Below are 16,651 nucleotides of genomic sequence, written 5' to 3' on the forward strand. Positions count from 1 at the left end.
AACTATTTGCATATCTTTGCCTTTATATGAAAAAACCAATCTAATTTAAAATGAATAAAATTACTATCTGTTCAGTATAGAACAGGATAGATCAACAAATGTGATTTAGACTCTTTCAAACATGAACAAGTATAGAAAATCAATTATGATGAAGCCATTGACAAGTTTGCAGAAATAGCAACTTAGGATCAGAAATTTTACTGTTATTGTTGTTGAAATAGACCAATATATTGGAATTTTTCCATTCCCATAAAAATAAATTAATTAACTATTGTATATTTGTTTTCTTTTTTGTACTTGAATATGTTTTTATTAACATGATTATATATAAAATGTTCAATAGTAGAAACTTTTTCCATCTCTGTTTTCATTATTCTTCATTTCACTTCCTGTTTACTACTGAATATAGCCTGTGTACAGGAGAGGGGAAAGATGTGGATGCTAGCATCTAATTCTGCAAATACAATCTTGATCATGGGGGAAAAAGTAGATAAGCCATGGGAATTTTTTCTGGCTAGTCACACTCTCTTACTGGTGGGAAATAAGTCAGGAAATTATTTTTGAGGCACAGGTACAACAAAAAAGTAGAGCTCAAATATGAATAGGATGCACAATAATATTTTTTTTCTTTCTATAACAAATATAGTCCTATGGCATGGAACCTTAAAGTCACAGGTAAGCAATACCTGTGATTTGGCTCAGATCACAGACCCTATAATAGGCATCCATGGACTGCACATGTTTTGATGAGAGGATGATAAAAACTGAAAGCATATAATAAATCATAAAGCATTTGGAGGAACTAGAAATTATCACTGCTGGTTTTACCAGTGCCCACTGAAATTAACTTATTGGGAGAAATAAGCACTAGTGGTTGGCAAAGATTCTGTTGATCAATGATATTAAAATCATAATGGGGGCACTTACAGCTTATTTCAAGTCTGATGAAGTCTTTAATGCCAAGGTTTTCTAGGAAAACTCCAGATAAAGCAGTGGTTTTAAAAAAGAAGGAAATATCAGCACTGAATTCCGCATGGAGGGTGGGAAAGTGAAGATAAGAGGCTTCGGTATAAAATGAGACTGCATTCCAGAAGTGTCCTGAAAAGGAGAAAAGCCTTAAGCATGGTTCATTGTTTTCAGTGGGCTGTGGAAAAGCATTTGGCATGTGGATAATTTTCAAGAATAGGGGACAATGCAGGGAAAAGGGATAAGGGAATAAAATCATCTCATGTTCATGTAATGCAGAGAGAAAGCGAAAGCGACTTTCGATTTAGTACTCACGGTCACCATAGCAACGCAAGGGACCAATTCTCCAGGCAGCTTCTGAGTTTGATCTGTTCGTATCAGTGATAACTATCTGAGTGACAGGCAAGTGGTCTTTGAAGGAAAGAAAGCCAGTATCATTTGTCCTGCAAAACATAAATTTAAGAAAAAAAAAAAAAGAAGAAGACAAAACATGGATAACCATTAGCTTCTATGCCAAAAGCCCTCTTTTTAAGTGATTTAGGTTGGTTGTAGCCAGGCTGGAGTGGTGAGGGGCATAACAGAAGGCCTTTCATCTCAGGAGTATATGTGAAAGTCTGGAATGCCAATTACAAAACCCTCGGCTTGCTTCCAAACACCATTGGATTTTGCATCTTCACTAATTGTGCTTGAAGACACAAAGATAGTTTACAAAGATTGCTGCTGCTTACTGTGGCTAAGAGCACCTCACCTGCCCAATGCAGTACTAATGTGACATTAAACATCACCTCCCTTTCCCATTAAAAGATCGGCTATCTTAGTAACTAACTTGAAGTCGACATCCCAAATCCCTTGCAAAAATCACTCCAAGGGCTTGTTTCCGCCACCTGCCAACAGGCTTTAATCAGCTTTGGATGTTTCTTATCACCTTTTAACTCATGTAAAAACAAGTCTTTGTAGTTACTAAGTTGTTTTTCATTTTGTTCTTCTTTTTAAAGATCTTGGTAGTTAATGTTTCTGTCTTTCTTCTTGTTAATTATGCAAATAAGGAATTGACTGGTTACCTTTTGATAAGAAAATTTAAAAAGGGCTAAGCCATTTGTTTTTCTCTCTTTTTATGTTGTGTTTTTGGATTCAAGGTGAGAACTATACTATTTGGCAGAGAATAAAAGTTAGAAGTAAGAAACTGACAATGTGCAACTATTTTGAGACACATTTTTTTCTCTCACAACACTCCTATACAGTAGATGCCGTCATCCTCCTTTACAAATAGAGAAACTGAGGCTCAGATATATGAGGTAACTTGGTCAAGGTCATACAGCTTAGGGCAAGAACCAAATAACATATTTTATGTTCTCCAGTTTTTAAGGACATAACAATAAAGTTACACATATTTATTCTGGAGTCCTGGGTAACAGTTCCCAGCTGTGTTAGTTTAGGCAAAAAAAAATTTATTTCTGAGATTGTCACTATGGTCTTTTGTTGTTATTATTGTTGTTGTAGCTGAGGATGACTTTCCAACTCATGATCTGCCTGCCTCAGCTTCCTGAAGAGTGTTGGGATTACAGACACATAACCCCACACCTAGCTAATGTGTTCAGTTTTTAAATGGAGTCACATCTGCATAACAGCATGGAAAGGATTAAGTGAAATGATACAGTCTCTGACTATAAGAGGCACTCAAACCACTTTTGCTGAAAAACATTGACTCCTTGGGTCTACGAATTAACAAATAACAGGAGAAAAGCCTTGGTATTTCTCCTCCATTTTGTATCTGTCTTTGCTCTAAACCATTCTCTTTGCAGTCACTTTGCAATCCCCTTGGATTTCAGGAAAGACCGATAACATATTTATGACAAGGAAGTGAAAATACCCCCAACAGGAAACCTTTCTCAGTATGGACTTGTTGACAACTCTCTAACCAGTTAAAAACTCTGAAACCTCTCCCAGACAAAGACTGAGATAATGACTGACCAGACCACACCTCTGACTGGCCATTTAGCTATATATACCTTTTGCTCCCTGCCCCTCCTCCCCCATTCTTTTGTCTACTTAAACCTATAACTCATGCCTGTACCCAGAAGATGGCTGAAGATCAGAATGATCTGAGTGCTTACTCTGCCTCTTTCCAGGGCATGTCCCGAGCCATGTAATAAACCTCCTTTCTCTGCTTTCACCATGCCTGTTTATTTGACATTTAGGGGTGGGTGGTCAGACCTGGCAAATGGAATCTCAGGAGTTTGGGCCTTGAGTCTAAAACTCCAGTTTCATGACCATGGTGAGTGTTCTATGTTAAATGCTCAAAAGCGATCATGGTGACACTTACTTTAGTTCTTTTCTTTGTCCCTAAACTACTATGTGGCCTCAGGCAATATAACTTATTTTTTCAATGCACCTATGATTCAGTGTTGGAGAGTTCTTGCTATACAGCAGATACAGAAAATAAAATTTTAAGATTTAGTATTGAACTCATGAGACTTGGAGAAAAACACTTATTAATTTATCTTAGCTATAAATAAATCACATATTCACCTGCATACTTTCCCTTACATGTCTATTAAACAAAAATATAAAGAAATGGATTATATAATATCTGCAATTTGAGAACCACACTTAGTTGCTATTCAGATAATCTAGGATAAGGCTTTGTTTTAGTTTAAGAGTTGCTGCATAAACATAGAATAAACTGCCTTTAAATTTCAATATCTTTTCAAGCAGAGATTTTAAAACAAATTTCAAATACACAAAGGGGAATGAAGACCAAATCCAGATTCTTTCCTGAAGAATTTCTGTAATGCCACATGATGCTATTTATTTCTATTTTCATTTTCAGAGGAAAATGGTGGATTGTGAAGTCTACCTCAATGCTGACATCTGCCTCCTTTATATACTATGGCATCTTGTCTGCATCAATTTGCTACCCTTGTTGTCCCCCACACATAGCATTTTAGAAATAAAAATCTCTTGTTAAATAACAGAGAGAATTTCTTATGTAGTCTGATGTGCAAGACACTTTAGTAAGGGTATATTTTTTTCTGAAAACTTAAAAAAAAAAGTAAGTTGCTTTCCAAAGTTGTTTTAAGCAACAGAAATGGATATAAACTCAAATGACTACACAGGCCAGACAAGTAATAATAATAATAATAATAACAAAAAGCGAATCTAGCTTTGTGTTAGTCATAATGGAAGCTGGCAAAACAGTTTCAGTGTCAAGGGGAAAATAGACTGGTAGAAAGTAAGTGTCCATCCTAAAGCAAGGATGTGATAACCCTTAGCAACAGATCATCATTCAACCTATAAGGTCAATGGACCAGACTAGAATGTTAATGTAACATTTTGTGATTTTTCAAATGTTGGCAAAGAATTTAAAACTTCTTACAAAAAAAAATCCCATAAAAGTATTGTGGGAACCAGCACTAACTGGGCCAATAAAACCCATGAAAGAGCTGTGTTTAGAGAATAAGCAACTGAGTTGTCAGGGAAAACTTGTATATTTATTCATGGTCTTAGGCAAATAAGAGAATAAGATTAGGTTAAACTAAGTTTTTGAGTAACAGGCATGATTCCAACATTTCAAGACAATAGGTAGGACATTTGTGGTAATGTACTAGTGGTGGTGGTGATGATGGTAGAGACAGATTTCAGTCCAAATAAAATGATGAAAATTATGGTGGTACCTGTTGATAGACAGGGTATCTACAGCTATGGATTTGACTTTCTTCATACCAAATGCTAACAGTTTAGAGACTTTCACTTTCTTTAGAACAATGTAGAAATGCCTACAGTTGAGAGGTGATTTTGTCACAGTGGGAAAGCATTTCCATTGGAACCAGGCTGGGAAGGGTTGCATCCAGGTGCCTCAATGCTCCAAATTTATGGTATCAATAAGGCCACAAAAGTGGCCTCTGTTTCCTTACATTTTAAATAGTTATAATAATACTCAGTGGAGATTGCTGTATAAATAAAGTAGATAATTTATATAAAGCAGGAAAAACAATGTTAGGTACTCAATAAATAGTTACTGAATTTTTCAGTAATGTTTGGAGTTAAACGTGAAATACTAAAATAAAATGTGAAATTCAAAGTGAAAACAAGATAAAGGAGCATAAGGAATAGATATGTGACCCTCAATAAACATGTATGACCTAAAGGAAGATGATGGGTGTCAAGAGAAAAACTCAAATATTTCTAAAAGCAAGTGTGTGGCACAGAATTAAGTCAACATAGTCTCCGCTTAGCTATCCAAGGCTTAGGATTCCATTAAATTCAGGGGAGCAGAGCTGAGTTGAGAGTCACTGGTTTCCTAGTGTTCACATAGAGCAAAATGTAGTTAAATGCCACATGTTCCCATTTATTTTTGTTTACCAATTTTGGTTAACTCTTGCTCTGTAAACTTCTTTCAATCTAGTCATTTGACTATACAAAAAAACTATAGTCTTGGTCTATACCAAGCCCATTAAGAGGAAAAATGCTCCTCTTTCAGTTACCTGAAAATAAATTTAGAAACTTATATGAGGAAATCATGACTTCACATGAACCTGAGTGGATGAACCCCATCATCTGCTTTCTAAGAACACTTTCTCCTTATTCTTCACCTTCATCTTCTCCCTGTTTTCTCTGCTCACATGCTTCCTCAGCATTACTTCTTAATCTACTTCCTTTTCTTTCTTCAGAGCCAAATTTTTTTTAGATAATTGTCTGCATTCTCTGTTTTCTAAGTTTTCATCTCCATGCCACTTTCTTCCTCAGCCTACACCATTAATCTTTTCCCTTTCACTTCAATGAGATTCTCCCATTAATTTGCTAATTTCCAAGAACATTTCAGCCCCTAAGTTATTTCTTTTTATTGCAATGTTTTACAGTATTCCCCTTTATTTCTGATATACTCACATATATACAAACACACACACAGACATAAGATTTTCCATGAATACATATTTATTCTGCCGCCTACTAAATATCTGCACAAATTCTAGTAGGCATTCTCTACTTACTTGGCAGTTCCCCATAGACCAGCTTTCCTGCCTGTCTACCTTACTCTCTTCCATCAATAACTCATCTGCGCATCCAGCTGCTGAGGTCACAAACATATAGCTCTTCATTCCCCCATCTTCCCTAACTCCTCCCCTACTCTTGATTCATAATTTCTACCAATTTCACCTTCATAACTGCACATTCACTGGACTATCCTCACCTTGTTGACCTCACATCTCTGCATAGGCCTTTGTAGCAGTTACCAAATCTGGTTTCTGCTGCTAATCTCCTCTCACTCTTCTTAACTACTCTCAGAAATGTGTTTGCAAAATGTGAGCCATGATTCACATTTCGTTGCCTAAAACCTTTAAGAGGTCTTTATTTCAGACACATAAAGTCTAACTCCAAAATATTCAACATAGCAAAGTAGACAATAAAATTCTATCTAAAACCACTTTTACAGAGAGAAACACTTTTTGGAAGAAATTATCTGCAAGTTAGAGTCAATACTAGACTTTGGGGCTGTTATTCTTAGAATGCTGGTTTTTGGAGTTCTGCTGGGTACCTAACATCCCCTGTCACTAAGCATGAGAGCTACCTCTTTCCATGAACATAGTAGTACTGAAATGGAGTTTCATACACAATCTCTTTTAACTCTGAGAATAACTATCTGCACTACATAGGGGAGGAAACTGTATTTTAGAAGGTGACAAAATTTCTCAGGGTGTATGATTGACAAGTGGAGAAGCCATTTGAACTAGGTGTGAACACCACAGCTTTCCTGTGCTCCACCTATAGAGATCAGCTCTCTCATGGGTGAAGGTTGGTATTTCCCCAGTGCAGTTCAAATCTTCTCTGGACAGTGCTGGTATCAGGACACCTTGATCTGTCTTCAGTGGGTCTCAGACTAACCATCCCCATTCTGCTACACAGGCTTTCTAGACACAAAATAGAATTCAACTGATGAGGTTTTGGTTTACTATTTTGCAAACATTTTCCATGCTTGTATTCTGTTAGATTATACCTGGGTCACCTTGGCAGGAGTGCCCAGAGTCCACAAACTCTGCAGTTACACATTCACAAGCAATCTTTGGTTTACTTCTATTCAACTAATCCATTCACTGCATGGTGATTTTTACCTGTAAACTTTTTTTTTTTCTTACTTCTTTTGGCAGTGCTGGGAATTGAAGTCAGGGGCACATGGTTAGTAGATAAGAACTCTACCACTTGACTCATACCCCAGTTCTTCTTCCTTTCAATTTTTTTTTTTTAAAGATAAGGTCTTATACTTATTTTTGGGCCAGCCTCAAACCCTGATCTTCTTACCACTGTTTTCTGAGTAACTGGGATAACAGGCATGTGCCTCCATGTTTACCTTAGCTGCAAACTTTCAGAGAGAGGCCCAGTTTGGGGGTAGAGGTTCCTGAGAGCTATTTCCTTACTCCACTCCATAGTTTGATAGTTCAAGGAATTTGATTGTGCTGACACACTGCTGCTTCTTTTATGCTATTCCTTTTATTGCATATATGTAGCTATACTTTTAAATTAATTTCTATAAACCAGTATGGAAACAGAAAATGATAATAAAAATGATGATGTTATATTTTTGAGAACTGACTACATGACACATCTGCTAGATGCCCAGACTATTGCTAACTCAGGCAATTCTCCATAGAGATAATAACCCTCCCTCTCTTTAATAAGATAGAACCTAAACCACTAAGAAGCTAAATGATTCAAGTTCTATAGTTAAGTGACAAATCTGGGATTTGACAATCTCATTACACAGTAAAATATTATTTAGAGATTTATTACATGTTATATCCAGAAGATGACAGTGCTACCAGAAAACACAGCTACAATTGTGTATGTTCTAAGTGTAATACATGATTAGCTCATGATATTTTCACAAATGGCAGAAGTATAAAGAAAATAGAATTGTTTCTTCTCCTTGTACATGATTAAAATTCTGCACTTTGAAAACATGCAGATACCTTAAGATTTATTTGTAGCTAGACAAGTGCAGTACTATGGACCATGGAAGTAACACCAGGGTAGAAATGACAAAGAAAGAGAGAAGAAATTAAGAAAGAGTGCAGCATCAGTAGTGGACTGTCCCACCAGAGCTGTTCCTAAAGCTACACCTGACCCAGAATTCCAGCAAGCTCTGGGTGAGAAGAATTGTGAAGAACATCTTCCTGTGCGTCTGTGTTCTGACTTTAGTGAGCTAGGAATACCCCCAACAGTAATGCTACCTGTCAGGGTGAAGATGGGCTCCCTCCCCCACCAGCCTATTCTCAGTAAGTTCCCTTGCATTCTATATAAAGATCAATGCTCCTTCAGCAATTTGGCCCTATCTATTGAAATAAAAAAGCACATCTAACAATTCTAACTGAGATCTATTCAATAATAGTGATAATGTGAAAAGTAGAAAAGTCATAATCAGAACTCAAACTTTTTTGCTGTATTGTTTGGAGCAGTAAAAAATTCATTCACAAATCAAGTGTGCATCACAAAGCAATGGGAAAATTGATAATGGTACAAACTTCTTATGGAATACTGAGCCATTTAAAATGGACAGGATTCATTCATTTTCATGCTTACTTTTAAAAGCCCAGAAAAAGTTCTCCAAGATAATTTCCATTTGGAAAGAGCAAGTCATAGAGTAATACATTTAATTTGATCTCATATTTAGTATTTAGTAACAACTGAACAAATACATTTAAATGATATATGTATAGAAATATTCTTATATGAAGATATGTCCTACATGCTCAATTATTATCTGTAAGATTAAGACTTTGCATTTTGCTTCAGACTTAAGAAGTTTCAAAATGTTAGTAAAGTGCAGACTCTACTATTTTTTTCTTATATCTTCCAACTTTTTTTTACTGTTGTGCTGGGTGGGGGTACATTGTAGTATTTGCAAGAGTTCTTATAATCTATCAAATATATCATACCTGAATTACCCCCTCCACTGCTCTTTTTCATCCTCCCTCCCCCAAGTCCCAGAACAGTCTCAACAGGTATTATTTTTGCTTAAGTATTTTTTATACTTACATGTGTATATATTATTTGCCTCACCTCTCTTCCCCTCCCCAACCAGTGCCACCCCAGCTTTTCTAGTAAAAAAAATCCTAAATTAAAAAAAATCAGTAAAATCAAGTCCCCTTATACATTACAAAGCAAATGGTGGATCAGAAGTGACAACTGTAATCAAAGTTGCAGAGGAGACAAAAGAGAAAAATGGCTTAACTGTCTGATCTAAGAGCTACTAATGTCATAAATTTTCAAATTAAACTAGAAACCAAAATATCATTAGATTTTTAAGTAAAATTATAGTATTTTTATATATCATAATAGTCCAAAATGATATATAAAATGTTCTATATAAGCATAGAATTTTAATGTTGGTATTGACATTGAGTTCTGTTTCTTACACTGTTTTTGGAATTGTGAAAATATCAGACTTCACAGGCAATTTGGTCTTAGTGTGTTGTAGAACTTGACAAATAACAGATGTAGTAGAAGCTTCAGTCTATATCATTATTTCTTGCATGCATAAGAAGGACAATATCATAGTTGTTTTGTTTTCCTGAACACATGCGTCATAAACTGTTCATATTGGAGATTTTCTCCCCAAAGATGATGGGATGGTGACATCATTGAGTAGTTTTTTTAAAAAGCCTCCATAAATACTATCATTGGCAAAATATCAACTATTTTACTTCATCTAGAATTTTACAAAAATTGATGTAATATTTTAGTTTTGAATTTACAATCTTTGGTTATAAGCTCCTTTGCATCATTTTTGCATTTTCCCTTTTTCTCATGAGTATGTGATATTTTTCTATTCTCTTCACAAAGACTCCCTACAAAACCTTCTGTCTTTAAAAACTCTGAAGCCCAGGCATGGAACATTAGTGTAAACAAGCCAGGGTCAAGTCATCCTTGGATGTATGCTGTCTCAGAGACAAGTCAATGATGAAAACAGCATACAGTTAATTGATAAAGCATTTGCTTAGCATTTGTGAAACCCTGGATTTGAACCCCACTACCACAAAAGAAATAGCAATGAAAAAGTAAAACAGCAGATAGTAACTAGAAGGAAGAGGGCAGGTTTAGTAGGAAAAAGAGGATGAGGAAAAAGGAAAGGACCCCACCCATCCATTAATTCATTCACTTACTCATTGAGCAGTCAATGCATGGAGGACCTACTACATCTCAAGCATACTTTTTTCAACACAAGTTGCTGGATTTATATTGCTAGATGTAGATGGAGTGTGTGACAACCCAGAAAACCCTTTCAAAATTCCTGTCTACTTGGGAGAAAGGCACTTCCAAAAGTCAGTGAAAAGCAGAATCATTCATAAACAGATTACACAAGTAATAAAATGAGCAGAGATTGCACAATATTATTTTTTAAATGCATATAGAAAATTAGTAAACACTGGGATGAATTTTGCCTTTCCTTCCAGGATTTAAGATCAGAGCCCTAGTTCAGGAAGTGACCCAGTATGGAGTACCTTAACTACATCCAGCCTGAGAATGACAGAGGTTCTAAGAAAATTGATGGTTTGAGAAATCTAAGAATAACCTAGACAATATATCCAGTGTCATGTCATGAGATGGGAAATGAAAGGCAAAGTCCTAAAGTACGGAAATACAAACAGAAATATTTTTGAAAGTAAATATATAAAAAGATAAATTTTGGAGCAAAGTGATCACTTCTAACTACTTTTTATAAGTTGGTTTATTTCTTAATTGCAAAATTAGGTGATTCATAGTGTATAATATGGTGTTTTAATATATGTGTAAATTGTGAAATGACTAAATCAAGTTAATTAATGTATCTCTTTAAGTGATCATCAACAGACAAAAGGATGAAGGAAATTTGGGATACATACACAATGGAATATTACTCAATATTAATAAATAATGAAATCCTATCATTTGTGATCTGGAGGACATAATGTGAAATGAAGTAATCCAGGAACAGAAAGACATAACTGCTATTGATAGCAAGAAGAAAATTAATCTATAGAAAAAACCCATTTATGTTAAATTTAGTAAATATTTCTTATGAGAATGTGAAAGATGAACAATGGCTAACAATGAAGTCAATGTTAATTAACCCTAAAATGGACATGAATTGACCTACCAACAGATAAAGAGGTGAAAAATGTCCCTAGAAGTCATTCATCCACCAATCATGACTTCAACAACATTCTTTCAATAAACTCTCTGTGGCAAAGTGGAATCCATCACGGAACAATAGTTTGAAGCTCCAGGATTCCAAATACTGAAAAAAAAAAAAAATCCCCTAAAAGTATTCTATTTTTTCAGGAAAGAAATAGTAGGTTTCAATTTTGGATTGACAGATGACCAGAATTTAAACTTTACATCATTTTCTCTTTTGATTTTGTTTCATCACTTTCCAAGAGGAAGGGTAAAAGATAAATAATTGTAACAAAAAAAGAAACCAAACAAAAGCTTCTGTACTTTCTTCTACAAGAAATAAAAGAATACTCTAGTGTTAGAAAGAGAGCTTCACTTTTGTTCATTCTAGTGTGTCAAGAAGAGAGATCCTGATTCAGGTTGTGGCCATTACCAGCAGGTACAACTGCAAGGCCCTCCAGGCTTCTCCAGCCACCATCTCAACCACCCCTGATGACGACTTTCCATCCTCCCCACCCCTCACACACAGCCCAGTGCTGCCCTGTGCCAGCTTCAGGGATAAAGGATAGAGCTGTCTCAAGAATCCTCATGCTTTCTCCTAGAATTCTATCAGACTAAAGTAGTTGCTTCAGAAAACTAGATTTGAGGATTATGATAGCTTGGGTGATTAAATGGAAGGAGTTCTTTGTAAACAGTCATCAGCTGTGAAATTGTTAATTATCACATGTTTCTTCATTTCTTCCTTCAATTTTTCTTTCTTCCTATTTAGGTTTTGAGCTGAGCTAGAAACCCTTGAGAAATCATTTCCATGGTATATTCAGCCCTCCATATCCACAGGTCCTGTATCCACAAGACTCAACCCACTATGGATTGAAAATGTGTTTTAAAAAATTGTGTCTGTACTGAACTAATACAGACTTTTTAACTTGTTACTATTCCCTAAACAGTACAGGACAACAACTGTTTACAAAGCATTTTCATTGTATTAGGCAATGTAAGCAATCTAGTGATAATTTAATGTATATGTGGGAATGTGCACAGATTCTAGGCACATACGATGCTATTTTATAGAAAGGACTTGAAAAACTGTGAATTTTGGTACAGGTGGTGGATTCAAACCAAACATCAGAAGATGCTGAGGGATGACTGTATACCTGATTCAGAGGTCTAGTTGAGGCTTCCTCTTACTCTAAGGAAAAAAAAAAATGTGCTTCTCTAACAAGGAAATGTACTTCTAAAATCATTCATTGAGTGAATGTTTCCTCCCACACACATCTCTATCTTTTGAGCTCTCTCTCCTTCACCCAATCCTTCAAGGCATACTCATTTTCCTTATTTACTTGAATCTTACTGAAACATATGATTGTAAGTTATTCAGTTTTAGAGGTTTCTTATGAAGGAACAAAGAATGATCAATCATCAGAAGCTTACAACTTGCCCAGGGCTCCTTGAATAGCCTGATTTAGCAAAAAGAAAGATGTATGCTGTAGTAATGTGATATGAGATATCCTCGGAGAGTTCTCTCTGGCATCCTCGCTGACTGGCCGTGGTTCAAATCCCAACATTAGCAGCTCTTTTGATGTAGTCAATAAGAAAATCCTTGGGTTTAGCTGAAATAACAACTGTGCCTCTTTAGTTAAGTGACATTAATCAAGCCACTAAACATCTCTGAGCCTCAGTTTCCTTTTCTAGGAAAAGGAGATAATAAAACCAACCTCAAGGGTTAGTATTGGGTACAGTTTATAAAACATTAAGAAACTTCAGTGTCTGATAACATTTCAGTGACAATGTTATCTAGGAATTCTAAGACATTAAATAGCTATCCACTAGCCCAAGTCTCTTTTCTGTTTAACTTTGGCCAAGAGCAGAAACTTGAGTGACTTTTACAGAGCAAACCTCTGTAAGGTTTCTTGGGTGTCCCCAGACCACTAAAGATAAAAACATGCTGATTTGAAACAAAGACTTGAAGCATGTTGGAAGTCAGCTTGGCCAAGAATGATGTTGGAAGAATGTTGAGCCTGATTAATTATTTCATCATTGTGTCAGCCTTATACTTTTCCTTTCCATAGTAAATAACACAGTTGGCGAAATAATGAATGCATTTCCACAAGGTTCCACTGAGTCTCATGTCTACATGTGCACTCAGTATCCACAATGTGCCTACAGACAAAGCTAACTCATTGGTATTACCTATACAAGGAGTTTCCTGATCTGGATTCAACCATCCTCTCTAATTTCATATCCTATAAATTCCCTACCTGAAAACTTTGCAACCACCAGATCAATGTACTTTTGTATTGGGGAAGTAGTGATTTTTATGTTATTTCATATTTTTCTGTTCCTCCTCCTTCCCTAATACTAACTTGTTTATTAAATAAGCTGATGTCTGGTTCTTCAAATTTGAGTACTTTTCTTTGAAATCTGACTTTCTATCCCATACCTACCTGAGTTTCTGGCACAACAGTTCTTATCTCTGTTATCAAATCCATCATACTGGTCCTTTTCTTACTAACTACCTGGTGTTTCCTTTTCTAATATCCTGTAGGATCCTGAAAGGCAAGGGCTACCTGCTCTGGACTTTTTCCATACAGAAGACTGTGGCTGGCATGAGAAGCACTCAGTAAACAGGCTATAAATGAATAATGCCATGTAACATAAAACACACCATTGCTTTTAAAACAAATTAGTCTTCAAAATCATTTACTGTAGGATACAAGTGTCCTTAGACCATGAGTAAAGCTCAAAAAAGTCAAATAAGAATCTCAGCCTCTATTTCTTCATGAGATTAGAAAAAGAAATGTCTTGGAGTCTTCTTACTTGGACTTTGCCCTGAGGTGTTCACTGTGTACCCTCATAGGCAAAGTTGACACCCTGACAAAAGAATATTCAGCTCTTTAGTCTTAACTCTTGGTAGATTGGTAGTAAATTCTGATAACCTAACAGAGGTTATTTGCCCCAGAGAGTGAAAGAGAATAGGGATTTTTATCTGGTCCTTAGGAAAATAGAAAGGGCCATGAAATATATAGCAACCTCTGAATATACTAAAGATATTCTGGCACAAGGGGTAAAGGAAAAGATGTTTGATGAGTCCCTCTAGATGATGAAATCCAGTCAGCATATGAAGTCTTCAGAGCTATGTCCTTTAGTGAGCAGGTTAATGAACAGAAAGGTGGAATCTCAGTGGAAGACATGATCAGTGGAATGTTCTGGAGAAGAGGGTGTAGAGGTAATTCAACAGGATTAAGCAGGCAAGGTCATTATCCCCACTGCAATATATTTGTATAAAATATATAATATTTGTATAAAAATAAATAATATTTATTATACAAATAAATACGTAATATCATCCACAGTGAAGGTGAACTTATTAATCAAAGGAATGAGTGAATCTAATATATTTTTCTGGTAACAATCATATAAAATATTTTATATATATCTCCAAAGCTTGGAGATGCCATTTTGTGGCCATCCCTCCTATCCAAAGATTTTCTAAATGTATATAGTCACCTCATTGCCACCAAATGTCTACTGCATTAGCAGTAGGCTGTGAGATAGTTAACAGAGATGATCTGAGTTGAATTCAGTGTGCAGGCTTCCACAATGCTGGGCTGGGATTCACTGCAAAAGAATGTGGGACTCCATGAAGACAGAGTGGGACAAAGTGGGACCTCTAAAGACAGAGGTCCATTCTACTTCCAGTCAACTTCATCTGATTTTATCCACATGGAGAGTATGGGGTGAGAAGAAGGCATCCAGGTAGCTTGCCTTTGGTTTTCAAGCAACCTGTGGTATTCTGAAGTTGTGGTCCACGTTATAGAACACAGTGCAGATAAAAGTTTGGTCCTGTCCTTGCTAAATGAAGCTTTTGACTACAGCTTACATTTTATTTGAAATAGTCTATACTGATAATGATTTGAACAGTGAAAGAAAACTCTATACTGAAAAGAATTTTAACTTAGCTGAGAGCAGCTTGACATAGGTATTCTGAGTTATAATTGAGCAGCATTTGATGAAATAAGAAAAATTGCATAAGCCAAAACCAAAGACTGCCTCAATTTCAATCAAAGCCAAGTGTATGGGTGGAAATTTTTTTTGCGTATTTTTATAATCAACCCAATGAGAAACAAACCATTCAGCTTGAGAAGAAATGCAGACACAATGGACATGAGGGCTTAAAACTAGACTTCAGTTAAAGAAGCAATTTGGTGTAGGAGAGCATGAAAAACTCTGCCTGTAGACAGAGCTGAGTTTGAATTCTGAATCTATCAAATGGTAGACATTTGTGACCAAGGAAAAATTATTTAACTTCTCTATAATCAATACTTCTCAACCTCAAGAAGCAAAAGTGAGAAAATCACATGAGCTGTAAAGACCTTTATGAGGATTAATTAGATTATTGATAAATGCAAATTTTCTTTGCTCTATTTTATTGGTGAGAAAGGGTACTAAAACATCATGGGAGAAAGGAGAAGCAATCTGTACAATTAAACATTCCTATTTCCCTCATTCCCTTCTCCAAAACGTGTATTTCACCCATTATGGAAAACTATCTGAATCTCAACATACAATACTACATTCCATTTCTTCATTTGAAATGGAAGACTTGGAATATAAGGAGGTGATGGCATAGCCACATGCCTTTATGGTACAAACTTCAGTACAGCCCTAAAAATAAGAGAACTGGCCATTTCCAATGGAGCCCTAGTTTATTTTGATTCATATTGAATTTCTCATACATGTCTTTCTCCCTTTGGGGAATTTCATGCATCAATTAATGTGCTTTCATACAACCACAAAAAGATCACAGTTCTCATTACCATTCATCCTTATCAGCATCACAATTGCAAAAATGCCGAATGTCCAGGCAGCTCTCCTCCAGGCCACATTCACACTGCTGGACCCCAGGAAGAGAACCTCCCCAGTAAGGGTGCCTTTCATTGGACCGCCCAATCCACCAGGTAAATGGTGTTCCATCTGAAAGACAAAGATGTTTCACAAGTCAGAAGGCAAGCCAGAAACAGCACAGAGGACATCACAGAAACTGCAATGAAATTATCTTGAAAAAATATATACATTTATAAACTTTCTCCCTCTTTTCCTTCCTTCCTTCCTTCCTCCTTTCCTTTCATCATTCTTTTTTCCTCCCTTCCCTCCCTCCCTCCCTTTTTCCCTTCCTTCTTTCATCCTTCCTTCCTTCCATTCTTTCCTTTATTCATCCCTCTTGCTTCTCTCTTCCTGTCTCTAATTCTTTCTCTCTGTCTTTCTCTGTTTCTCTTCCATTCCCTTTAAATATTAATATGCAATACACATATGAATTTATATACAATATATTCATCAAATGTATTTATGTAGTTAAATATTCATTAATGACGATGTTTACAGGCAAGGCCACAAACAGGCAGATATCAAAATTGAGTAAACCGAACCACTTTCAATAAATAAATAAAAATATGTATGTATAAAAATAATTTCCTTTTAAAACTACCAAGACCAAACAGAGCGAACAGTAGCTTAACCTTTGTCCTAGTTTCTGGTA

The 16,651-nt window shown here is 35.9% G+C and overlaps 1 protein-coding gene across 3 annotated transcripts in view; it reads right to left on the reverse strand.

The window, feature by feature from the left end:
* Window positions 1-16,651, reverse strand: part of Cntnap5 (contactin associated protein family member 5) — an 826,603-nt gene that overhangs the window by 149,294 nt on the left and 660,658 nt on the right. For all 3 annotated transcript variants that reach the window (XM_074070497.1, XM_074070498.1, XM_074070499.1), the window contains exons 14-16: window positions 15,933-16,089; window positions 1,282-1,409; window positions 928-1,098 (exon numbers count right to left, since the gene is read on the reverse strand). In XM_074070497.1, the coding sequence (XP_073926598.1) occupies window positions 928-1,098; window positions 1,282-1,409; window positions 15,933-16,089 (456 nt within the window). The remainder of the gene's footprint in view (window positions 1-927; window positions 1,099-1,281; window positions 1,410-15,932; window positions 16,090-16,651) is intronic.

This window comes from Castor canadensis, chromosome 4 (genome assembly GCF_047511655.1).
Source record: "Castor canadensis chromosome 4, mCasCan1.hap1v2, whole genome shotgun sequence".
Lineage (NCBI taxonomy): Eukaryota > Metazoa > Chordata > Mammalia > Rodentia > Castoridae > Castor > Castor canadensis.